The 27,310-nt window shown below is 41.9% G+C and overlaps 1 protein-coding gene across 1 annotated transcript; it reads left to right on the top strand.

Annotated features, from left to right (window-relative positions):
* Positions 1 to 15,585: 15,585 nt before the first annotated feature.
* Positions 15,586 to 26,057, top strand: PYGO1 (pygopus family PHD finger 1). The gene is made up of 3 exons (XM_065688563.1): positions 15,586 to 15,705; positions 20,082 to 20,167; positions 21,920 to 26,057. The coding sequence occupies exons 1-3, from the start codon at positions 15,657 to 15,659 to the stop codon at positions 23,039 to 23,041; spliced, it is 1,257 nt and encodes a 418-aa protein (XP_065544635.1). The 5' UTR covers positions 15,586 to 15,656; the 3' UTR covers positions 23,042 to 26,057.
* The last annotated feature ends 1,253 nt before the right edge of the window (positions 26,058 to 27,310 follow it).

The following is a 27,310-nucleotide window of genomic DNA, read 5'->3' as shown; positions in this document are numbered from 1 at the left end:
AGTTGTATAGGTAGGCGAACAAGATTGTTTAGCTGAAGCTCTGTCTTTAAAAAGAAGGAAACCTCAGAGTATAAAATGTAATGATTTAATGTGGTTGACACAGAGGATGTTAAAAACTGGGAAAACTGGAGTTGGTGCTTCCACGTATACAGCCACAGGAAATCTTTTGTACCTCTTGATTTTTCATGACCCCAGTAAGCCTAGGACAGTGCCTTTTCCTCAGAAACTTGTGCCAGCGACTGCTGCCAGGATATCTACTATATCCTTAGGGCTCTGGGACATTTTGTGTTCCCCACAGTGACAACTGCTTCCCTTTTAATGACAGTTAATGCTAAGAAGCATGGCAAAATGAAGAAGTATTCAGCATTTCAAAACAGTTTGGCTCTGCATGGGATAGATGATAATGCTGAGTATTCCAGTATCACAGTACTTCTTTGCAATGGTGCCTTGCATTATATATTAGAAATTACTGATTTGCCTTATGCCTTTTTAGAATTTGCAAGTTTGCTTTCGAGTACAGAAAGATGCCTTAAACACTTCGTAGATGTTTTAAGTAAACTGTGTCATGAATTTTATAGTTAATTTTTACCCATCTTCAAGTGCTGATAAGCACTGCTAGCATTGTGGTGTGTCTCAGAGCTGTTGTTAGGATGCAACCCTGCTCCTTGCCTTCACTTAGTGTGCTGTTAGCTCAGGGAGTGACTTTACCCACATGCTGATCTAAAACTCTGATCGGGCTACCATGAGAAATAAAAAGGCCAGAGCTTTAGTTGAAGAGTCTGTTGAAAGAGGCAAGTACTGCCTTGAACCCATGCAATTCCTGTTTTATACTACCTCCTTTAAAAGTTATTCTAGTGTTTTTTGGGGTTTTTTGTTGTTGTTTTTTCCTGTACTCAGGGAAGAGTTTGTTACTTTTGAGCTGCCTCACAGAAATGTGGAGCAAACTGACAGGGTATCGTGTTTTGTTTTGTTTTTTAATAGGAAAGAGGGAGGAGGTTGGAACCATCCAGTGTTGCCATACCTTGCCTGTATCTATATCCAGTATCCAGTCCCCTTCTCCACTCCTCCCCTTTCCCTGTTTCACCAAAAAAAAAAAAAAAAAGAAAGAAAAAAAAAAGAAAAAAAAAAGACCCCCCCAGGCATATGTTTTTACTGAAAAAAATGTTGAAATTGTAACGTTGTGAGAAGCAACCATAGGAACTCCTATAGGGCTCCATTTAAGTATTTGTTCTTAACTCCCATTGACTTTACTGGGGCCAAGACATCACCCTCCAGGTAGGCCAGGCTGACTTCTGTTTTGTTCCTCATGTATCGAAAGGTGGTCACAAGTTCTCAACAAGCCCAAATGTTCTGTCTGGCTTGTGCTGAGGAATGGGCTTCTGGTTATTGTAGTTCTGTACCTTGTAACTGCGAGCTCGGAATCGGACAGGACACATTCACCTTTTTGTAACACTGTTGATTCAAATGCTTTAAAAATTATCTTGAACCAAAGACTTTTCTGTAGGGAGAAGGAAGCCACATATTGTCCAAAAGTTACCGAACTAGGTAAAAGCTATAGGTTTGAAGAGCCGAATACATTTTATTGTATAAGTAGTTACTAACAAAAAACAATAGGGCTTCTTGATTGTAGTTGATTGCATAGATGACTTGTATGCTTATACAATTTTAACTACCTTGTTGTTACAAGAGCCTTTAAAGAAATCTATAATAATACCAGCAGATATCTCCAAAGACTTCCAAGTGTAATTTTTTTCTCCAGCACGTAGTTGATCAACATTACAGTATTAAACAAATTATTTTTGAACAGTTTTTTATCTACTTGCTGAAGAAAAAGAAAACCTTTTCACCAAAGATTTATTTTTGGTCTCGTCAGACAGAATGTTTAGTGTACAGCAGAGTACTGTTTCTAGTTAGGTAAAGTGTGAATTAATCAGAACTAGATTAAGAATGTGTAACTGTAGCATTGAAGTTTCACGCTTCATCTTTCAGAGTAGCCTCTTTTGTTAGTTTCATTCAGAAAGAGCCGATATGCAGAAATGGTAACTGCTTCTCCAAAGACTTGTTTGCTGGAAGTACTGATAATCAGATGTAATTTTATGACCATCATTACAGTATTTAGGTAAATACTCTAAATCCTAAACTTTTTCTTTCAGACACCCACTCTAGTTTAACCCATGGATAATTTGAGAGAAATAGACTCCATATAAAATCTGTCAACCTAATATAGATGCTCTAACTTCAATAGCTAAAGAGTTTAAAATATCCAGTGTATTAAAGCTCAGTGCATCCAGAACTTAAGGTTTCATTAAAGTACTTTTGATCAGCAAATAAAGAAAACCAAAGATATTTAAGGTTACCTCAGCATACAGGCAAGCTTAGTTAGACATTAATTATTCTGTCTTTTTCTTTACTTTTATGTTAACCAAATAAGTTTCTCCAGAACCCAGTCTGCATTCATGTGCTTCCATTGTCACAGTCGTGATTACTACAGAACAAAAACCAGATCTTCTCAAAATTCATGATCTATCACAAGATTTTGCAAGAGAAAATTTGTCTGAAGATTGAGAACTCCACCAATGTAAGCAGTCTCCAAAAAACTCTCTAGAAGTGGATACTCTCTGGAACTCAATAGCAGAATCAATCTTTCATGATTGTAACAGTGCAAAATCAGGCTCAAAGCTGAAATACTTTGTATCGTTGAAGCCAACGCATGTAATCATAGATAGATAGGATGTTACAGCTACGAATTTTCTTAGAAGTTTATACAGGTGGCTACGGAAATCAGTTTTTCGCATGTGAACTTTGTTCATTGCATTTGCCGTGAAAGAGCTGACAGAACGCAGCAGGCAGGATGGCTGCAGGTTTTCCTATCATTTTTGTCTCGGTTATGTCTGTAGAAACTGGGTCCTGGAGAAAAAGCCAATATCATTTTTCAATTATGAACATTACTTAATGTGTTCTGGAAGATGAACAGGAATGTGGAATTTAGTGTTACACTGTGTGAACTGATTTTGTTTAAGTGTTTTGTTAAGTGTTGTAAGAACTAAGGAGCCATGGCTGGTGTGATGAGTGTATATGCAACCCTTGTGCTTTAAAAAGAAAGCAAAAATGTTACAGTTGATGTCACCTGAAAAGCATCAAAACTTACAGAGGAAATCTTGAAGCTGGCCTGTTGTGCTGAAGTGTTTCCAAGGGAGGACTCTGCCCTTTAATTGCAACAGCAATGCCTATGCCTGCTCTGCAGGACCTTGATCCAAACCTTGATCCAAAGTGTGGCCTCAGTCTGCCCACAGTTACACCTGTGTACTTTCTTCATATTTAACAAACAAAAAGTATTCTCATCTGTCAGGAGTTGCCCAGGAGAACTGGGAATCTGTGTGCTGTGTAGAACAGGGCCTGTCATTTGGTTTGGTTTTTTCGATAGCTCTATTTCTGTATGAGAAACTTGAAAAATCAACATATCATTTTTAATAATTTCCTGTACTAGCTGTGCATTTTCTATGTAACTTACGAGATTTTAGCAGAAAAGAGAGTACTGAGAGACTCCCTCACCTGCTTTTAACTATTCTTCATAGTTCATTCTGTCTTTGGTTTTATTCCCTTGCTTGAGACTGTGAGCTAAATCTTGTTTCTTTATTCAGCTCAGGGTCCTGATCCTGTTTAAGTCAATGAGGGAGTTAATTTTTATTCCAGTTTGCAGAGCCTGGACAAAGTCAGCTCTTTTGGGGTGCTGGGTTTTTAAATCTTCACAGTATTAGTCTTTCTAAAGGAAAAAATTCTTACATGGTTAAAACTCCCACTGGCAAATGTGGTTTTGTAAGATAACAAGATACCATGCATCAGAGGTACCTCATCAGAGGTACTAAGGCATCCAGCCTTAGCCTGTAGTAAATACTGAGCATTTCAGGTCAGTTTACTTCTTTTTCATTGCAAACTAAGTCAACTTGTATGACTTCCCAGTTGCTGCCACCAGCACATACACAAGCATAGTTACCATGGATTGCTAGGTCTCGGTAACGTTACTCAGAGCACACTTGCCAGCCCTGAGACCAGAAGCTCTGGCTCATTTTATTCATTACAGAATGAAGTTCATGCAGGGGAAAGTCCCTCTCCGAACACTGGGAATGTTTGTAGGGCCCTCCATGTTTAGCCAGAAATCTCATTGCCACCAGCTGGGAGCTGCACAGGTGTAACTCTGGTGCTGTTTCACAGAAATGAATTGGTTTCTCTGGTAGAATTCAAAGCAGAATTACACCTGGTAATTGCTAAAGAGGTCGTTTTTAGTTTGAACTATTGTTACACTTAATAGTTGCTGCAACTGCAGCTGTGCTAATAGCAAGCAGTTTCTAAAGTGGAAGAATTTGCAGGAAAAATGGAGCGCCTTTCTATAATAACGTAAGTTTAAAACATTATTTATGTGTGTGTATTTTGGAAGATGTGTTTCAAAAGCTACTCTTCTTCAATACAACTCCAAACCCAACTTGCTTTCTGTTAATAGAGGCCCAGGTGAAAAGAACACAAATTCAGTTTTGCTCAAATGCGAGTTTCTTTCTTTGTAATTCCTCTAGATTTACACTGAGAGTGTCCTCATCGACTGCAAAGGGATGTAAACACGTGCTGTGTTGGCCCCTCTGGCTCCACTGCGAGCTGTGCTCCTTCTGGAAGTTTTCAGCTTTTCATGGTTGCATATACCCACACGGCACCCGCCTGGTGTGTTCTCAGTCAGGACTGACTGTATATGAGAAACAGACATATACAAATGTTGCTTTTTGATTGTTTGACTTTTGGGTTTTTTTAAAGTTCGAATGAACTGCCAGTGTAGGAGCCAGGTATGTATCTCACATTGTGGTGTTCTGGATCCTTTCACTCCGTGTGCCATTTTCTCCTAAGGGCAGCAGTGGCTGACTTGGCTAATGGAGGATGGAGCTGAATTGTATTAATTCTATATTTGTCTCAGGGGATCAGCTCTGCGAATTCCATTGCATGAGGGAAGCTAATGTTTGCCCTGATTTGAATGTAACTTTTTAATGTCTTTTAAAAACTATTTTGTTTAATAATGTGGATTTCTTTTTCTAGCATTTTAGTAAATGTTACCTAGTGTGTTGGTTCATTTTTCCCCTCCGGGGTTGTTTATATACTACCCCAAGGTCATGCCAAAAAGTAATAGAAGTTTAAATGCCAAATGTTTATGAAACTGCTGTCTAAATACTGATTGATTGCACAGTTGAAATAAAAGTTTTCCTTAGTAAAAGTGCTACTTGTTAAATATGTTATTTTCAGAGTGTCTGACAAGTGGCTAAAACCAAGGGAGATGTCAGTGCAGCACCTCATTGGAGGCTGAGCAGCTAGGGAGGTGCTGGCACTTCAAATCATAAAAAGAACATGCGTTATCATTGAAGTTCATAGAACTTCCCAAAACATGTGCTCACGTATCATTTATAGACCTGGAATTATTTCCCACCTAAAAACTCCGTCTGCGTCCCATCACTGTCAAACACCCATGTAAGCTCTCTGTGCTGGTTTGTGTTGCTGGCTGTGGAGGATGTGGTTCTCAGTGCAGTTGTTCTCAAGTCTGGCAAGCTGCAGTCCCGATTTCTTCCCAGCAGTTTTACATCTGCTGGCTGTTGAACCGAGTATTCCAGTGTGTGACAGGACTATGAACGTGCCATTGCTGTTGGTCAAAAGGCAAACTGCTATTTTTACACAGGACTACGTTCTAGACAAGAGTCAGTCAAGTTAAATCAGCGAGGAAATGATGTCCTACGGGGATTAAAAGGTTTCTGTTGCTAGCAGGTTGATTACTGATTGCCACTTGAAAGCAACTGAAAAATTGGCCAGGTGGTTTAGAGAGCTAGGTACAGAGCTGGATTTAGAGTGGTGCCCGTGCAAATCTTGCACTACTGAAAATGAAAGCACAGTAATTACTGCTGTTATCTACAGGGTCTCTAGGGAGAATAAAGAAAAAACAACTCTTGCAATACTTCGGTAGGTTTGACTTTGCTTTTTCATCTGTATTGTTCCCTCAAAGATTAGAACTCTTCGCTGGCACTGACTATGCTTAATGGGAAAGAAAAGGTATTTCACAGGTATTTCAAAGCTTTGAATCACAGTATTGGGAATTGAAGGTCTGAAATAAATGTTCACTGACTTTCTTCTATGTCCGGGAAATGACTGTTCCTGAATACATTTATTTTCACTTTCTATTTTAACCCTCTCTGAGAGGCGCATGTCCTGTCATTTGCAGGTGCCCCTCAGAGAGAAGGCGCGCTGTGAGCACCATGAGGAGACAGAGCCTTTCTGCCCTGGCAGCATCTCACACTGATGGGTCAGGCTGCCCAGGTTCTACACCAGAACCATCATGTCTGTTTTTCCTTTTGAATTCTTGGAAAGCAAAGGAAATCCAAAAAGCCTCATCATGCTTCTTTGTGAATCACAGCTGCTCTTACCTGCGGAGTCTATATATAGAACAGTTCTGCGTGGTTGGGTAGCTTATATGACGTTTATTGCTGGGGGTATTAGAGCACCAGCTGTGGTAACTATTTCTAAAACAAACTCTAATCCAAAATTCTTTCCTCCTTATGTTCAAATTTAGGAACACTGAAATATGGTTACTCAGAGGTAACTGAGAAAATAAAACCAATGCTGAAAAAAAATACAGTATTTTAACAGAGATACTGTAAAAAATGAATAAATCTTACATATTGTAAATGAATTCATTTTTAAAAGATAATGAAGAATTTTGAATAGCCAGGACGCACTCAGTCTTGGACTGTCCAGTGGTAAGAAAGCTCTACCAATGGAGTCCACCAGAGAGGCTGCTCTCTCTCTCTTGGCAAGAGCAGGAACCAGCTCCAGTTCCTGATTATGTTATTGCTGGTTAGTGTGGGTACATTTTACAGTCCAGTGTCCTCAATAGCAATAAATAAATACTGAAGTCTCATCTTCGAAGGAGTTATTATTGTAAAAGAAAGGTTTAAAGCTGCCCTGGTTGCTGAGCTGATGCTGTGCTACCTGCCTGCATTCTGACACCAATATGCACCAACTGAAATGACGCCATTGCTGTGTCTTTGTTTAGTTTATCAGTGACATCCATCTACAGACCTCGCTTATCTGTTTTTTGGAGAAAAGGGCCAATACCTTGGAACTGCACTACAGCAGGTGAGCAGCAGTTCTCTGTGGGTTAATTCCTCTCCCTGTCATCCCTTCACTCAGCAAGTAAAATTGGCATCTGTTAAGAAGGGAGTCTGTGCGGCTCTTTTGCTGCTAATAATGCGCAGAGCACCACACATTAAAGGAACTGACCCCAGGGTCTAAACTGAGTACGTGCATCTTGAAAACCAGCCCAGTTCTCCACCAAATCTGGAGCTCTGATGACAGCAGATTTGCGATCTCCTTTGCACCTAAAGCCAGACTTTGCATTTTGTTACAAATGAAAATAGACATCTGCTCTTCTTTCCTTTATTCCTTAAGTTATTTCATTTAATATTTACAAGTAAATCCAACTGGAATTTATGTTTGGGGGTGCATATGCACTTGTTATCAGTAGGATTAACCTATGCTATCTTATTTGTCATTGTCGTCATGTTGTCATTGTGCAGCCCAGTCTGTGTCCCCTTCTTCATTCATCTGCAATCATGGTCTCAGGGTTGGTGCTGGACTGCGGAGCATATCCTCTGTCATTAAGAGAGAAGCTGTAGGCGCTAATGCTGTTGTCCATGTTGCAGTGACCTGCTCTTTCTGTAATTACTGTATTAAGGCTTGGCTTCACCTCTGCTCCCCACACAGTGAAGAGGACGGATTTGAACCCTCCTCTCTGCAGATAACTGCATGCTAGAGCCCCAGGTAAAAGCTCAGATTTAACAAAGAGATACCATATTGTTCCTACGTTAAAGTGGAGAGTAAGCTTTATTTAAAACTCATCATTTAAATCCCATTTACAGAGAAATGCCCCATTAAGACATACAGAAAATGCGAGAAATTCAGGATGTTGCTGTGCCTCAGTGAAAGATACACCGTGCCTGGATGTCCCTGGTCCGTAGGATCTCCCTTGGCTGGGAACAGAGGTCAGGGGCTGGCAGATGCTTGGGTGCCAGCTGCTCTCTGAGAGACTTCCGCCCGCACTGTCAGGTGTGTGAAAACCATCAGCCAAGGTGGTTTTCCGGCACTGCTGCAAATTGGTCCAAATTCTTCAGGGTTACTGTGGATTGATGCTCAGCATCACTGGAAGTTGATGAGCACTCCAGGTGGGTACAGGGAAAGCTGGATACTATAATAATCCACAGGCTTAGCGATGAAAATGAATTTCTGTGGGTGACTGAAGATGTGTTTCCTATTATACTGCTCCACAGGAAGTTTTAAATCAGTGCCCAAAACACTGGATTCTGCTTTAGCTGGAAATAGACTGGGGACTCCCCAGAGGTCATGTTAATAGAATGGTTTTGAATTCCCTTTTATCTGCATGGCAATACACTAGGAAAAAAAAATGCCCAACTATTTTAATGAGTAAAGCAGCAGATTTGTGGCTAGGCTGCCAGGCGGTCGCACCACATGAAAGCAGGAAAAGTGTTGCTCACACTACAGCTCGCTACAGCCTTTCACAATTTGCATTTTAGTGTGCTGGTCTAGGACATGAACCCCTCTGGTCTGCTGAAAGCTATCACCAGGGGATGAGTGAAAGAGCTTAATACATGCTGCCTCCTCACTTTTTGCAGTTTACATTCATATTATCTTTAACCAAGTCCACTGCACTACCTTGCTCATAGCGTTCCCTACATTAGGTCATGCAATTGCATTTGGCAGTAAGAGAGTTTACAGCACAGACTGTAAAATAAAAAAAAAAAAAAATCATTAAAAATGATATCATTCATGTTAGCAATCGTCATGCTTTGGAATAGACCCTGAATATGTAAAAGTCAGTAACAGCTTGCTCATTCTCTCCCAAATAAAACAATCTGGCTTTGCTTTGCACAAAACCCACAGTCAAGGCAGAATGAATCCCTTGAGATCAAGATTGCTGACTTCAAAGGATAAGTTAACTCCAAGCTTGAGTTCTGAGTATTTCAATTAAAATTCTTTTGCAAATCAAAAGCAAGACAACCTCTGGTTCATAATAGGAGAGAATTCTCATACTGGCTTTTACAACACTTCACAGAAAAATGACTATATTAAAGTGGAAGGCACCCTCTGATTTTGTACAGACTGCATTTCTAGCTTTGTGATCTACATATGGTAAGATAAAATCAGTGAAGATCAGCATGTTACAAGCCATTGCAGCACAGCCCTGAATCACAGTCAATACCCAAGAGTCCACTTCTGCCACTGTAGAGGCTCTGAGCTTTGCATGAGCCTGGATTACCTCTAAGATTAGCTTTTGAGCAGGGGCTAGAAATGGGACAAGCACCCAGCAGAGAGCGCTGGCTTGCACCATACCCTGTGATGTGGAAGTCTCAGCCTGAGTGACGAGGTTGCCATTTGTAGTTGGGTTGACTGGAAACAGCTTTTAATAGAAGCACCCCACAAGCTGGTTTTGCATTCAACTAAGTTAAGTTTTAAGAGTTTGTGATGACGTTTCTGTTCTGCAGCTCAGCTGGGCCAAAACTTACAGCCCAGCCCTGCAGTTGCAGGTAACGACAGGATTCCTGCAGGAACAGATGTAGAGCACCCCAAAACATCTGCCTGTAGATTTCTGATTCTGAATCATAGCCACCAGGCACAATGCATGTCAAGCAATTTAATGCAGTTTGGGGTTTGCAGTGTGATAGTGCGTGTGTTTAAATAGTTCCACATTTTCTTGAAATCCTGGATTTCATGTGAATTTTAGCCTGGGGATTAGGGAAGCTGCTCTCACATGCAGTGGGTGAGTGCAGCATCGATGTAACTAGGTCAGAGGGTACTTAGGCGTATTTACTTACCTGTTCTTGTGTTCTCTACTTTTGTTGCACAATAAACAAAAGAGGTCACTAAATTTGATTCAAACGATGGCAGAATTCCGAGATTTCACAGTGGCATTTTTTTAATGGTATTTTCTAACAACGGTGTGTTTGTGATTGCTTTTCTGTCATTTCAGTTTTTCTTCTGCTTTAGTTGCATTTTCCTTTCATAGTGCACAAACCTCCAAATTCAGACTCTAGTTGTTTCCAGGAAGATTCCTTCTAGTGCAAGCAGACGGATACACATGGGTCAGGAAGCTCTGTGCCTGTCCAGGGCTCTTGCTGAGGCACAGGGCTGACACAGCTTTGCAAGAGGCTCTGCCACCTCTCAATTCAGCATTACCACTGCTTTAGTTTTATGGCAAAGATTTCACTCTGGCAATTCTGCAATGTGGATCTCGGACAGATCTTTGCCTAAATTGAATTACTTACAAACACACTGATGCATGCGACAGACCGGGACAAAGCTTCCCCAGGTTTGTACAGCAGCTTTCTAACTTTGGCTCTCAGCAGAGTCATCAACAGAGTCTGGGTCTCACAGCAGATTCATAGCCAATTACTGCAAAGATCAGCATGGCCTTCGCAGGAAACGAGAAAGGGCTCTTGGAGAACTGAGTAACTGCAGGAATTAAATGCTTGCTTCTCTTTTCACCAAACCATGATAAACAGGAAAATGTTAAGGATTCAATATGATAACCCAGACAGCGCAAGAAAATGCATTTCTTTCATTTCCCCACTGAGTGTCCCCATTTCACTATTCATTGCTCAACAGGCAACCACTTCTTTGAGAGACGGTAGTCCATTCTGCAGAGGAGCTTAGAAAGGTTTGTAAAAACATGTATTTGTCCCTTTTTAAAATTTATTATATTAATAATATTAACACTGCAAACTGAAAGTTCCCTTTTACTTGCCATGAGGGCAAAGGGGAAAGAAATCTTATGTTTCCTAGTGACTTGAAGATCAATTACAGATTTTTAATGCATATATATAAACACACACCGATTTCTTGTCAAAACTTTTGTACTTCGGTGTGTAAATAAATACACCAATAATACTCAAGTTCCTAGATATCAGTGGCTGTCTTCATACATTAAATACTCAGGTACTATACTTCCTAGTTTTACGTATTTGCCATACAATTCTATAGTTTTAAAATGGTTGCCAGATTTTAGCTTTGTGAGTAATTTGTGTTGTTGGAAAGAGTACGAGAGTGCATCAAAGTTTTGGGGTTTTCTTCCTGAAGTACGTGAGCCTGGCTGGATTTTATCTGTGAGTTGGACAGGTAAGTGTGCACTCAAAAGAAGAAATCAGTCTTGGCAAGTTTCAGACCTAAGAACTTGCTGTGAACTTTAGTTTTTCTTCCAGTATAGATATGACACTGGCGTGCCCTTGTATACATTTCCGAGACATTTTTTGATCAGCCCACTAATAACTTGTCTTACAAAGCTTAGCAAAATGTGTTTCATCAGCCAGTGATTTCCTATGTGATTATACAAAGGCATGATCATTCTCAGGCTTTTTACTTGCTTTCAAGATGATCATGCATCATACAGGAAAAAACTAATGCAGTGGACTACAGAAAAAAATCTGACATTCTTTTAGGAACTAACACATAAAGCAATCTGTTCTGTGTTTTTCCCCTATGCTTTTGTATTCACTTCAGATTAAAGTTGAAACAGAAACAGACAATTCATTAGTTTTCATTTTGTACCTTATATTATGTGGATGAATGGTTAATGCAGAAGTTTAGACAGTCTTAATGTTTGTTGATTAAACACAGAGACAAAACGGAGGTGGGCTCCTGAGACCTGGTTTACATCACCATAACAGATGTAGCATTTCACCAGTAGGCGAGCAATTTGCACTAAAATAGCTTCAATGACTTGTGCTCAAACTATTTCAGTTACAGTTACAATCCCCAAGACTGGCAGAGAGATGCTCTGCATCTCTACATCTAGACCCAGAAGGGACCTGGTTAACACATTTTTCCAGAGCAATACGAAGTGCACAAACAGCTAGACTAAAAAGGCACAAAAAGCACATCTCTGTGCTTTATGCAATTTATAAACATGCATGCATTTAGTTTTACTACCCTCAAAAAGGGAGATGCGGAGGAGGAGAACAAATGAGTCTGGAGGAAGAGGTGTAACTAGCGTAACAAAACCAGATTTTTAGTGTTGTCTCAGGCCTTGATAAATAGTCCTATTTTTCACAGTCGTATTGTGAAACACGTACAGGTCTGTAGAACTGGCACTTTGTTTAACATGAAAAGGGGCCCTTTAGAACAATGAGCTACTGACTTTATATTTTTCCCTCACAGCAGGTGGGGGAATCAAATCTACTGATGCTGGAAGGCTGTTAGGAGCTATAAGGCTATCACCATCCAAATTTCCCCAATGTGTCTCTTTTCTTCAGCTCAAAGCTTTCAGTCCAGGTTGGAGAGGGGCTACTGGTTGCTTGGTTTCTCCGTCCATGTGCCAGAAAGCCTACCTGCATAGGTGCTGCTGTGCATGTGTCACCCTTGGCACTGCCGTGCAGGCCAGACATAGTGTGCTCCTATGGGAGCCGGCTGAATGTCCAGTGCACAGGGGTCCATTTCTGTTTTGCTGTATAAGAAATCTTCTGTGATGAGCTGATAAACTGCAGTAACTTGACAGGTGAAAGCTGTGTGTGCTTTATGTTACAACATATACGGCTTACATGAGAGGAAAACTTTTCTATTTCCTCCAGTACTGGAGGCAGCAGTCAGACAGCTCAGACAGCTTCCAGGTTTTTTCCTTCTGGTGCCATGTTTTCTTTTTTCTTTCCTAATTTTATTGCTCTGGTATGAAATATTGGCCCCCATAAAATCAAACACGACGGAGCTTTCACTTCTTCTCTTTTAAATTCCTTAAACATCAGAAATTTTCTCTGAGGTGTTTAATTTTTTTCCATTAGCACATTTGCATCCTATGTTCCTATATTGCCAAAGCAGGCTGCTGTGCTACTCTGTGCTCCAGAGATATGCAGCAGTTAGATGTGAAAAGATGTGGTAAAAACCCTTTAAATGTTAATGCTCTGTCATGGATCCGCATCTCGCTGATATTTCTCTCCTGACAGTGGAATGCAGTGTGGAATGTTCAGACCTATGATGATTAGGAAAAGAACTTCCTTTACCTACTGCTCGGTTGTACAGAAAAGCTCTTTCAGTCACCTTCTTTCCAACCTGAATTCAGGAGGAAAGGAACCTATGAAGTTCCTCAAACCACCTCTTCTATACTTAGTAACGTTTATAGGTGCTATGTCACACGTGACTGAAGTTACTGTTATCTCACCAAAGCACCTTTCAATCAATCGGGGTGAGTTATAAAGTAGTACTAGTTCACAACTGAGTGCAGGGAGAGCAAGAGCTTTCTCTGTGGTTGGTTACTGGTGAATCATTTCAGAGTGACAGAATCACTGCGCTTTGAAGGCAGATCCCACATCCCAGAGCAAGATTAACACTGAACTTGAGCCAGGCTTATCTGGGTTTTGCCCTGCTGGGTCTTGAAAATCTCCCCTGGTGGAGATCCTACAATTTCTTCAGTTTCTTGTCCTAGTGCTTACTTAGCCTCAAACCAACTTTTTTGCCCCCTCTTAGCCAGTTGGAAGCTCCTTTCAAATAATAACCATGGAGTCTCATTTTCCTGTTACACACTTCAGTAAAGAGCCTGTCTCTCTTCCTGGTAACCTCCACTTTGGTGCTGGAGGGTTATTGCTAGGTAATCTTAATTGATGCCAACTTCTGAGAGGCAGAAATGTCGGAATGGACAACCAGCGAGCAGCGAGGCTATCAGGAGGTGAATGGTCTGTGATAATGAGAACCTTCATATACTTTTGGGGAATATTTGAGATGCTGGCGCAAGCACCTGAACAAGTGAATTAATTCCCTTCAGACGCTGTCAGCCATCTCCAATGTAGGTTTAGAAGTGTAAAGTCAGTCCAGCAGGATTCTTGCAGGCCACTCACTAAAGCCCAGAGTGCACGTTAGAGCTGAATCTGGACGAACAGCAAAACAGAGCTATTTTTTTGCAACTGGAGCACTGGGTTAAATCTGAATTCCCTGCTCCCATCTCCAGCGCAGACAATCTCCCCCTAGGAGCCTTTATTGACTCGGTGACATCAATCTGCACATCCATAATTACAGTCTACACGCTATTACAAGGCAGCCTTGCACAAAAGCTCATGCAGTCCTGGGAGAATCATCTAGGCCTACAGCGAGCTCCACCGCAGAAAATGCAAATCTCTTCACAGATAAGACACATATTCCTCCAAATAGAGGCGAGCTCACACCCACCTTGCTAATAACAAGTTAGACTGCAGCAAGACTACACAAAATTAACCAGCAGATCCCACAAGAGTACTGTCAATCCGCCACACTCGGAGGTACGTGCGATCTGGGACTGCTGCGAAGTAAAAGACTGTGGACAAATAAAAACGATGTCTAGGGAAGGGCAGAAATCAGCATAAAAACCCCTACTTTAGTTAGGCTCGCAAAACGTAAATGCCAAACCCCAGCAATATTGATACCGTCACCTTTACCCAAACAACACCCAGAAAAAGTGTTCCAAACACTGGGGAAGTACCAACTGTCCATACAGCAGGAAGGTGTGTAAAGAAGCGCCGCTGCCAGGTATTGTGAACCCGGGTATGTCAGCAAACGCCGTACTTTACATTTTACATGGACATTTTTATCCCAGTTAAAGGAGAGTAAACCCTTGTCGGAACGATTATGCCGTTTAACGCAGCTGACTGACAGTTTTGATGAGGGAGGAGGCTCCGCGTGCAACCCTCTGGAACGCGGCCGCTCCAGGCGACGGGGTCTGTGTTCGCACAGAGCTGCAGCGGCTGCCGCGCTCCCGGGCGGCCCCAGGGCTCAGCGGGGCCCCCCGCGCTGCGCGGGCCCACGGCCGTGTCCTGGGCAGTGCGCTCAGGCCGCAGCCGGGACTGGCGGCGCGGAGGGGCCGCTGAGGGCGCTCCCGCCGGCACGGACCTACCTGGGCGCGCCCCGCGGGGCGGCAGCGCTGCGCGGCGGGCGCGTGCTGCGGGCGAGCCGCGCAGCTCGGGCCGGGGGGCGGCCACCGGGCGGCGCGGGCCGCCCCGAGCGCAGCGCGTCCCGGCGGAGCCCGGCCCGGCCCCGCGCCTTTGTTCCGAGCGGCGGCGCGGGCCGGGGCTGCGGGCTGCCCCCTCCTCCGCCCCTCGCGAAGGGCCGCGCTCATGGCGGGCGCGCGGGGAGCCCCGCCGCCGGTGCCCGGGGAGCCGGATGGCGGCGGCGGCGGCCGGGGCTCGGCGCGGTGAGCGGCGCTGGTGGCCGGCAGGGGCGCTGTGCGGGGCCGCGGGGCCTGGCAGCCCCGGCGGCGGGCGCCGAGCGAGGCGGGCGCCCGCAGCCCGCGGGGACCCTGCCCGGCGCGGCTCGGCGCTCCGCGGGCCCCCGCGCAGCTCCCGGGCAGCGGCTCCCAGGTCGGCGGCGCCCGCCTGGCCCGGCCCTGGCCGCGGGCCGCCGCGGAGCCCTCCCGTGCCCAAACTTTGCAAAGTCTGCTCGCTCCGCTGCTGGGGCGGCGGCGGCGGCTACGGCAGCAGCGGGTGGGGGCGGCGGCGGCGGGGGAGGCGGGGGAGGAGGGGGCGGGCCGCGGGCCGGCGGCGGCGGCGGCAGCAGCATCAAAGAGCCTCGATTCCTGCTGCCCTGGGCGCCATGCGCTGCGGTCTGTAATGTCAGCGGAACAGGAGAAGGACCCCATCGCGCTGAAGAGATCCCGAGGTACGGGCGAGGGGGGGGCCCGGGCCGGGCATGGGGGGCGGCCGCTGCTGGGGCCTAACTCTGGTGAGGGGAGCCGCGGGATGCGCGCCCCGGCTGGACCGGACCGGACCGGACCGCCCCGCCGCTGCCCAAGGCGGTCCCGGGCCGGGCCGCCCGCGCCCCCGGCGCGGTGCCTCCCTGCGGCTGGCGGCGGGGCCGGGCGGCGCGGCAGCCGCGCCAAGTTTGCACGGTGGGGCCCGGCCGGGAGCCGCGGGCTCCCGCAGCCTCCGGGCCTTGAAATGCCAAAGTCGGGCTCGCCCTGCGCGCAGCCGGGATCGCGCTCGGGCGCGTGCGGTGCGTGGTCATGTCCCGTGTTTTCTTGGGTATGCTGCCCATTAGTATGCGGCGTGCATACTGCTGGTGCAAGGGAATACGTCGGCAGTGCCACATGTCCGAGTTAGTGTTGATGCAGAGCCCATAAATTACACTTGAGTGTTCGCTCTGCTGGCCCTGGTCTTGCTCTTGTGCTTGCTTCTCGCCGAGGTTTTTGTTTTTCGGGAGATGAAAAATCTGTCGAAATACTGTTCTTTATCAAAGCGCTGTTGTATGGCTCCAGTGAGGTTTGAAGTACGCATTTGAAATGTGTAAGGAGAAGGGTAGAAATACGGTATCTCTTCCGACTTGGTTGTGCTGCTGACTTTAATGGCAGTAGCACATCAGTCTGTGTCGCGGTAGTTGTGTCCTCACAGTCCTCAGAAGCAGAAATGCATTTCCGAATGAATTCATGAAAGACAGTAGGGTGGCTGAGTTGGGTGAAAATCGCAGCAAAACGATAAGATCTGTGATTTATTGCTTCTCTTTGCCTCGCCTCCTGTTTTGACTGTGGAATTCTATTGTTCTTGATGTTTTAAGCTTTTTTTTTATGGTTGGGTAAGTGGGTAAAGGTGTGGATTCAGCTAGGCACGTTGTCATTGATTTACATCCTGCTTCTCTGAAACTGTTCTAGTAACAGCTGGATTGCAACCTTGAGAATGAGAGAATGAAAATACGCAGCAGTGTTACAAAGGCGACTGAGATTTCTTAGAGTCCTTCACTCTCAAGCCCTGATTCTGCAAATATTTAAGCACACGCAGTTTCACATGCCTGAGTTACCCACCGAGTTCCTCCTGATTGCCGCTTAATATCAAAACTGCTTACAGTATCAGGACCACAGAATAGGCGCACCAAATCTGGTCACAATTAGACTCTTCTTAGTTTTCAGTCTCTAATGAGAAGTTTATTCAGCCATTCGTGTTTCTTGGGAAAACATTCTTACAGAGATAAAGCACTGTTTGAAAAGACTTTGGCGTCCATCCTGTAAAAACCTAGGCAGAGATTTGTCAGTGAGAACGAGAAAACTCCATAGTGTATTTGCAGCATGTTAAGTATGGCATAAATTGCATGCAAAGTCACAATCTCTTAATATGTAAACAAAACTACAGTTGCAGTTCTCATAAATAACGCTGAAAACCTCTTCTATATGGATGAAGTAAAAAAGAATCCAGGGCTTCTCCTTTTCTGAATGTAAGTGAACAAAATACATTTTCCCTGTTATTGAATAAGGGAAAAGTTCTCTGATGTGTGTTTCTGTCTCTAAATCCATTGCAGATATGATGCCCTAGTCAAAAGAATTGTGGTGTTTTGTTTTTTTTTTTCCTGGAAAAATAGTGTCAAACAATGAATATTTTTTTTAGTGCAATGTTCCTGAATGCTCAGTACACCTTTTAATGAAGGTCTGTGTGGTAGGTACCAAAAGTGACTTTCTGGAAAGTTTATTTTGGCTGCAGGAAAATGACCCTTATTCACTCATTTTTGGAGGTATGCTAGGACTAACATTCTGTTTCCTTTCATGTATAAATTAAAGCATTATAAAATCCACAGGGAAAATATAAATTTGTAGGGCTAAATTAAATCATTGGCCTCACACAGCGAGAACTGAGAATGTAAAAAAGCTTTGTCCTTTCCAGATGTAGGACTCTGTTCTGCAAACATAGGCTTGTGACTGGCTTCACCCGTGGAAGTAATTCATTGAGAAATTGTGGAACTTGTCACTGGAATTCTAATACTCGTACGCTTGTGCTTTTGAAGAATGATAGCCCAGAGAGGGAATTTATACATCATTTTATAAAGTTTTGACTTGTGCTGCTGTAGGGCAGCACTTGCATATGATCCTCAGTACTGTGCTTGACCACAAATTTACTAATACCTGCACTGCTAGTTGTTAAATTTATTAAAAGAAATCTGGCTATTTGTAATGCTTTGCTACCAGTGGTTAATGTTGTTTATGTGTTATGAGTGCAGGACCACAAGGAACAGGAGTGCATTTTATGCAGTTGTGAGGAATGGTGTTCAGAGTGAAGTCTCCCAGTGAATTTATAATAAACCTATAAGAACGCTGGAGAAGAAGCTAATGGAAAGGGCAGGGTCAGTTTTGAGTAAATATCAAGAAGATTATTTTATAAAGTATAAGGGAGATTTATCATCATTCTTTATGTAAAACTTTATGCTGTGATTAGTTAGTATCCCCAGTTAATGCAGTGGCAGTGCTTCACAGCATACTAGGTATACACAGGATCTTGTATTCTAAATCAAGGCAAAAAGGACTCTCTTTTAAAAACAAGTAATCCCTGGTTACTCTGATTGCAGGTTATACAACAGCATAATTTTATTTTGAGAAGTTTATTGTGACTTCATGCCCTAGTCTTTGAAATTCAAACTTAAGTTTTGATGAGTGTGGATCTCAGATGCTCACAGATTTGAACAGCGACAGCAAAGCCAAAAGGAACTTATTAAAGCAGAGGCAGAGCTGGATTCTTACTGGGGATAGGACGGGTAAATTCCATGAAACTTCAAAAAAGGAGGTGGGGAGGAAGGAAGTGCTAGGAGTGAAATTTGTCAGGCCCCCTTTGATCAGGGGTATTTGAAATGACTGTTGGTATTTCAGTCGGTATACAGTAGGTCTACTTCTTCCCTGAGAGCAGAGATTTTGCATCACTTTACTGAACAGTAAAAGTTGGTTTAGGTGTCTACAGGGAATACCTCTTTAACACAGAGCAGTGCGATCTCATACATTATGCTTCTTTGTATAATATTATTGATAATTCACAGTTATCTTTAGGTAATATTACCTTTGGTAATAGAGACAAACCTGTATGCTTGCATCTTGGTTAAAGTTTGCCTTGTATTATGAATATGAGTTTTAAACAAGTAACAGCACATTTTTTAGGTTGGATTGCCCGCTTCTTACTGTTCTATAGTTACTATATATATTAACCATATATATATGTGTGTGTATATATACTTTGTTTTTAAAAGAGCAAATAAACTAATATCTTAATGGGCCTGGGGAAAATGAAATTAACCTATAGTTTCTTCATGTAATGGTGTTAGTATCTTAACATTTGTTGCTCTCGTGTCACCCCAGAGTGATTTTCATGCTTCAGCTCAGGGTTGTTTTGCATTCACATGAAGGCAGGCCGACAGGGATAGTAAGGAATGTGTTAGGACTTATTATTTGTTTCTTGTCTAGAAAGTTAACCAGAGTTTTAAAACTGAAAGCCACAATTTATACAACTTTGAGAGCTGGTTCCGCTGTTAACAAAGGTAAGGAAGAATCCCAGGTGAAGTACAGATATCTCTTTGGACTGCTCAGTCAAGCCTAATTCAGTGATCAATAAAATGAACATTCTTTATTTCTTTTTGTGCCAGAGCAGCCATGCTCAATTATTCTGTGAGGTTTCTGCAGAGAAGGACAGGTTCACTTAGAGCCCCTCTCAGTGTTGGCAGGTATCGTTTTGTCTGATCAAATCTTGCATTTAGTGGAATTTAGGTCTAATCAACCGCAGATCTGTTGAAACAACAGGACAGGTTTTCAGTGGGCTTCAGTCATGGATCTACTACTTTTTGCCTTTTCTTTCACAACGTATTGTAATATATTGTTGTATATTGGTACAGTGAGTTTGATAAATGCTATGTCTATGTAAGGTGAATAGGAGGTGAATCTTGCGCATGGTTTTAAACAGTTCTTTTGATGGTTTTATGCGTTACGCAAGCAAGAAATATTCTTACTGGTGAAGTGGAGACATTAGAAACCAAGGGACAGATAAACATAAAATAAATGGAAATGTTTATTACAACTCTTGAGCATGAATTGGACATTAAAGTGGTAGTAGAGTAAGATAGCAGTATGCAAGGTGTGCTTTTACCTCCAGATATTTGCTTCTTGCAATGTTAGCCACCAGAACTAGTGCAAGTTCAGTACTCGTAACAGATACCTGTTGCTATTACAAACAGAGGCAAACTTGAAACACAGTCTGTAAGAAAACTAATGCAGTATTGCACCAATTGAAATTTTGTAGGTGGTGACAGTGGATTGGATGGGTTAGGAGGACCAGGAGTACAACTTGGAAGCCCTGATAAGAAAAAGCGCAAAGCAAATACACAGGTAAATTCCCTTTGGTTCTTTTGATTTTGTAATAAATAGTGCACCCACATGTTGTTTGTGTTATCTCACATTGTCCAGAATATCAGTCTGTTCTCACAAATAGCAGTTACATACAGAATGTTTCAGTTGTATTGTGAAGTTAGAATCTTCAGAATACTAGTTATTCTCACTGAAGTTATTTTAATCTCTGTAGGTTGCCGAAGGCCAATAAAGACAGGAGCACAGTGAGACTGCAATAGCTTATATTTTACCATATGGATTTGATTCTGAGACAGGCTTTCTTTTAATGACTTTGTAGCCATTGGTTGAAATCTGTACAGTATGGGTAGTTGCCATGAGACTACTTTTCTTCTTTCTTGTGTTCTTATATTTGTAGGTTTGTGGGCTAATGGATCAGTATGGTTTCTTAATGCTTTGACCAAACTCTTGGCATATTCCCCAAGTGATTTTCAAGCAAAAGCTGTGAGGCAGGTTCAGCTTCTTTCCAGTGAATCCCTGCAATCTGGCAATTCTATACAGTCTCCGTTTCCAGAAGAGGAAGCCTGAGTACAAAACATCTAAAGCAATTAGATATCTGTAGTGTAGAATTTTTCTTTGTGTGTTCATTCAGCTCTGAGTGATGAGAGTAGCTATTAATTCGGTACTGCCCAGTGAGAGTGATTGTATTTAGCGTTCTGTTAGGACTATCCAGATTCCATTGAGATGTGCATCTGGTTTCTTAGTTTTTATTGTTTTTAAAGTAGTCATAGTGGAAGTTGCTCTGAGAAACATTCAGTCAATTTAAGGGTTTCAGACCTCTTTCTTGGAGCTTCCTTTGCATTGTGGAATGGTGATAACTGTACCTGGAATGCTCATGAGTTTCCTCTCTTCTTACCAGGTTCAAAATCTGCAGCACAGCAGATTTTTTTTTTTTTAATTAATTTTTTTTGGGGTGGGGGGATAGAGGGGGAAAGTTTAATCTTAGTTTATTGGTATTTGGAGGAAATTCTTTCTGTGAGCACGGTGTGAGAGTGGACCAGGTAGCTGTTCCCCTCAGGCTAGTCTAGTATGGAATTCAATTGTGTAGCCACTCTGATAACATTTAAACAGCCTCTGGGCTCCATTAAACATTTAATTATGCCCTGTAATGAGAAATCCTCCTATCTTATACCTATTGACTGTGCTTTGCAGGCTGCCCCCAGTCACTGAATGCTCATAAGAGGTACCTCCATTTGGTATACAAAAAATTCCTATATGCAAACTCCTATATTCTATATACCTTTTGTAGGGTTATAGTAACATTAGGTTTGTATATCCTCATAGAAATGGGGTTTCTTAAGAGACATATATTCAGTAAAATGAACCCAAAATGTAGCTAAAGTAAATGCTTCAAATCTGCTCTTGCAACCTTTGGAAATACTTTGTGCATGTGTTTAAGTGACACATGGCTTTCTGTATTGTTGCTTTTCTTATGTAAAACATTAAGAAATAGAAGTTACATATCAAGTAGTATTTTCAGAAGCATGGTTGTGTAACTGCACAATTTTTAAACCACTGAGATTACTATAAATCACCATATTATCCAGGGCCCAAACTCCTCTCTTGCCTCTGTGCTGAAATTTCATACAGCCTGGCAGGGTATGGTGGGTAAGCTTTATGCAACAGCTGAACACTTCTTTCAGCACTAGCACTAATCCAGGACCTTTTGTGGTTGGCCTGTCTTGCAGGGAAATACTAAAACTAATTTAAATGTTCTATTTAAAATATTTTTAGGGATCATCATTTCCTCCTCCATCCGAATATGCTCCACCGCCGAATCCCAGCTCTGACCACCTTATAGCTGCAAATCCTTTTGATGACAACTATAATACTGTGTCTTATAAACCACTTCCTTCAGGAAATCCATATTTTAGTAATCCTGGTTATCCTGGCTTTGGAGGCTATAACACTTTCAGAATGCCACCTCACATGCTGCCCAGAGTGTCCTCACCATATGGTGGTTCTTACTCCCTCAGAAACCAGCCACATCCCCTTCCTCAAAACCCAGTGGGAATGGGTTTTAGTCGGCCCCACTCTTTCAGCTTTGGTCCACATGATAACCCAGGTTTTGGGAATCAACCACCTTACAGTAGTGGTCAGATAAATCAAAATGTTAGTATGCCTGGTCAGCATTTCAGACCAAATCCTGGTGAGAACTTTAGCCATTCTGGTCAGATACCTCACCCTGACGTGCCGTCTAACTTTGGTCCTGGAAACAATCCAAATTTCCCAAATTCTCAGCTAGAGTCAAACCATTCTTTTGTTCCTCCACCAAACACTTACAACCAGACAAAATCATCAGCACAAAAGCAAGACTTTAGTCAAGGTGCAAGCAAAGCATCCAACCAGAACACTACTGCTCATCAGCATCATCACAGGCCAGAGGACATTGTCAGTCAAGGTAACAGCGACCTAAAAAATGTTACTCGAAACAATGTGGTAAACCAGGATAATAGCCATTCTAATAGTGCTGATAACACTAATGCTGGTCATTCAAATGGGACTCAGAGTAAGTCCCGCCAGCCTCGAGGTGCTGCTGAAGCATGCAACTCTGAAAAGAGCAGCAAAACACCCCTTCATCCTAGTCGTCATGGTCACTCATCCTCTGAACCTGTCTATCCATGTGGAATTTGTACACATGAAGTCAATGATGACCAGGATGCCATCCTGTGTGAAGCTTCTTGTCAAAAATGGTTTCATCGGATCTGTACAGGTATGACTGAGTCAGCTTATGGCCTTCTTACAGCAGAAGCGTCAGCAGTATGGGGTTGTGATACTTGCATGGCTGACAAAGATGTCCAGTTAATGCGTACAAGAGAGACTGCAGGGCCACCTGCACTGAATACGGATGGCTAACAGCGTGAATTGGTGGTAGTGGTTGAAATACTTGCTGTGAAGATTTGGTTACATATTGGGTACTTCGTTTTCTGCAGACAATCAGTTGTGTTTAATTGCTGTCATCTTACCTGTTTTCATTTATAAACTTCCATCTCAGCTTTTGTACTCTTAGTTTTGTGCGTGCAAATGTTTTACAGGATGGATTTTTTGTTTTGTTTCTGATTAAACTGTAAAATATAACTGGCGACTGATCATAAGTAGGATGTGCATTGACAGTTTTATTGAAGGCAAAAGTGCTTGCATGAATAGCCCCTAATTTGCTAGTGTTAATGTGTTAACTAACACTGGCATTTAGTGCTCGGTTTTAATGGTACTATATTTGCAAGTACTCATTACGTTTTATTTTTGGGGGATGAATGTCCATTACAGATGTTCTCGCTATCCTTCTTTGAATATAGTGGAGATGACATGGAGGAATGTGCAGTATTAACAGTTTTTGGTTTGGGGTAAATACAGAGATTTTCACATCTGCTTTTTCCTATTTTTGAAGTAACATAGTATTCAAAAACTGATGACTTCATGCTTAGTAACATAAGGAAACCTGCTAACTCTCTAATGCAAAGGCATTTATATTTCCTTGAAAAGTCAATTTTTTCTCTGACTTCTCAGCAAATGCTTGCTGAAGACTCTTGCTAGGTCTTGCAGTATTTGGAAATAGTTACAAAATATGATGAGTACATTGGAAAAAGAACACATCAAGTTTATGAAGTCCAGTGCTTTAAATCTAGAGAATACCAAACTAGGGTTGCATATGTAACCTTAATTAATTTCTCTTAAGCACATATATCAGGATACAGTCTCTGCATCTGTCACAGTTGTGCAATCATGCATTTCTCTCATCCTTTCTTGTTGATGGTTCTACTCGCTGCCTCAGTGCTGCCTGAGAATTGTGAATGAACTAGCACAGGGAAAGCCCAACTCATCTTTAAGGACTTTCAGCTAGTGCCTGCTCAGTCGTCCTGAGCTTACACAGTCCACTTGATGTAAAGAAGCATGCAAGGCAATGGAGTGTGCTCAGCACAGGCTCTGCATTAAAAGGTAATGTGGTCAGCAAAGTAAAACTGAATTCCTGCCACTGCCTCAGCCAGTCTTGCAGTGAGGTGGTGAGGAAAAATAAAGGTTTTGCATTAGGTGAGTTTACCTTGTGTCAGGAGCAGGTAATCAGAGGTTTAGTTTCTTTGCTAAACTTTATAGTCTACTGACAAGTATGAATGGCACTAGAGCTTCATGTGTGATACTAACAATCATATTTTAATATGGGTAATTTAATCTTATTCTTGATCTCAAAACCCCTTTTTTATTATTTCATGTGGGGAAACATCCAGCCTTGAAGATTTCAGCCTTAGCAGTGTCATACAGCTGCATATGCAACTGAAAATCAATGTTTCTGTAGAGATAAGTGTTATTTTAACTTAATAAAAGTAATAACAGACTCTGCTTGTAATACCCCTGTGCTGGCAACTTTTAGTTTTTAAACAGTCAGCAGTTAAATCATATGTCATGCACTACAGGAATTAGTCATGTTCCTTAATGTGATAAATTGTTCAGGTTTGTGGTGATGAGTGATGTAGGAGCCTCTGTAGAATACAGTCATCTGCACAAAGAGGTAGGTTTTATGGTAAGCTATGCTAATGAGTGAAAAGTGAGGCCTGTTTGCTAGTTGACCATTGCATTTGATTTCTAAATGGGCTCTACTGTCATAGTTTCCTAGAAGATACTGTGCAGATCCACATAACTGTCATTGTTTTACTTGAAAAGTGAAAAGTTTTATATACTCTTTTACCAGAGAAGTGCAAATTTCCCTCCTTTTTTGTCTTGCCTCTTATTAGGAAAAAGGCAATAATGTCTCAAGTGTAAATGACAGAATTCATACCTTGAGGATTTCCTGTATAGAGATGTAAGGAAAGCGTAAAGCAGACCCAGGGTTCCTGCTTTCATCACCATTTGCTTTACTTAGTACAGGGACTAAATTCTGTTGTTAGAGGTGGGATATTTAAAAACAAACAACAAAAAACCAACAAGCATCTGCAAGCAACAATCTAACCTCTGTTAGGTTTATTCTTCAGTAGCTTTCGTAATGACTGACTGACTGTTAGAATTTACTTTTTGTACCTACAGTAGATATTAAACCAAACCTTGTTTAGATAGATTTGTTCCTCTGGGACTCAATTTAATCTGCAAAAAATTGCACTCTGAAGAGAGTGGGGCTGGTTTAGACCTACAGCAATGTAAATGAAATGAAAACATTGCACTCAGTGAAAATTCAGCACAAGCTCCAATGATGCTGTTGTTACCCAAGTCGCAATACTTTCTCCTCTCCCATACCCCATTCCTGTTGTGGGAAGGTGTTTAGAGCATTTGTTCTCAGAAGCCCAATTAATGTTGTGACATTTTGGAGCAGACATTGTATTTAAAATAACCATGTATTTCTTAATCTCTTCCTGAACCCTACATGAAGTTAGGCAAGTGTTTTCTGTGGTAGGTAGCAAGGCATTGGAATTTAAATGTAATGTTCTGACAAACTTAAAATCAACTGGAATATCATCTTAAAAGGCCTTAAATTGTGTATTTGTGAAACTTGCTCTAACAGTTTATTTCAGTTTTTCTGAACTGGTACTATGTTGGGTTTGTAACCCAGTAAATTTTCTGTGTTTATTAACCTGTAAATACAAGGCATTAGCAAATGCCAGTTATAAAAAATAAAAACAAATGAAAAACAAGCCCAAACTTGTTACTACACTGATGACAGATATATGACTGATCAGGATCTCTGAAAGTCATCCAGTCAATATGCTTGCCCTACTGATGTGTGCTTGGCATACCTGGACTCTGTCTAGAGAGAGGATTATACTTTGTTTCTCTCTGCATGTATTTACTAGTAGTAGTTCAAGTATGCACAGGAAAAACAACAATCATGTTTTGTTAGTAAGGTACTAGGAAAATGTCAGCTGGTTAGAATTAGAAATTAGTTATAGAAGGGTGGGTGGGAGGGAGGGTGGATTAGAATAGGTGAGGTTTTTTGTAATACGCTACATGAAACGATTTGTATTGAACTACCATGTGCTTCTTTCGTTACTGGTGATTTAGGCCGTACTGGTGCTGCACACCAAAAATACTGCAAAGATTTTGTAAATCTTACAAACCTTAAAATTTTTATGGGAAATGCCTGTGTCCTTTTGAACAGCTCCTTGTCATGGTCGGAAACGAGCCCATATTGCCCAAAATGTTCTGCCCTCCCTCAGGCTGAACTGAATAGATACAAACTGCCCTCAAAACTTAGGTGTTGGTTTTTTTTTTTTTTTTTCGCCAGAGACAATTTTAAATGAGAAAATATGTAATTTGCTCTTTAAAATACTTGTTCTATTGTTGCCAGGGTAAGTGACAGTACTGTGTATAGGCTAGAGGGTAGATGTCAAAAATCCTGTTTCTGGCTGTTTTACCAATCCCTCCTACAACTTGAGCCAAGCAGGTTGGTTGGTTGTGCCTCAACTTCTGCCTTCAGAAGATTGGACTACTGCTTACTTGCCAAGGTTGTTTAGAGGCCTAGTTTTGTTTGAGATCCTCAGATGAAAGAGACTAAAGTAATGAAGTTACTATTTAAAACAAAAACATAATTGTGGGGGCTGCTTATAGAAATACAAACATTGCGACCTTAAAGTTTTTTATCTAAGAATCAGTTTTGTAATCACATTTTTCAGGCTTAACTTCTAGCACGTGAGAACTAACGGTCAGTGGAACTGCATGCGTGCATCAAGAACGTTTCAAAGTGTTTGCAGTTTGGGGCCTATGATATTTGCAAGTGAGATGCTTTGTATGGTTTGAGATTTTTACAAAATCAGTGGTGTTCAAATGTAGCACCTTTTAAACATTTGTCTTTATTCCAACTTAATACAATAACACATCTGCATTAAATAGATCCCTTTCATTCTATAAATAAACATTGCCTGGCAGTAAAAGTATTGGTGTAACATTTTCAAATAAGGAAGTCATGCTTTTTATCATGTTGTATGTGACTTAAATGACTGTTTCATATTAAAACTAATCTTTCCTTATGTACTGCTTAAATATACCTGTTTTAGGATATCAGTTCAGTACTTTTTATACAATCTTGAATGTGTTCCACATTGGTGACATGTATTTTTGCAACGACTTTTTTGTTTCAATTTTAAATTAGAGCATGTCTGAAGTAATACATGCATTAGTGCTGTGGTGTGTGGCAAAGTTAAT

This window comes from Lathamus discolor, chromosome 8, assembly GCF_037157495.1.
Source record: "Lathamus discolor isolate bLatDis1 chromosome 8, bLatDis1.hap1, whole genome shotgun sequence".
In the NCBI taxonomy this organism is placed as follows: Eukaryota; Metazoa; Chordata; class Aves; order Psittaciformes; family Psittacidae; genus Lathamus; species Lathamus discolor.
This window is presented reverse-complemented; position numbering and strand designations above follow the sequence as displayed.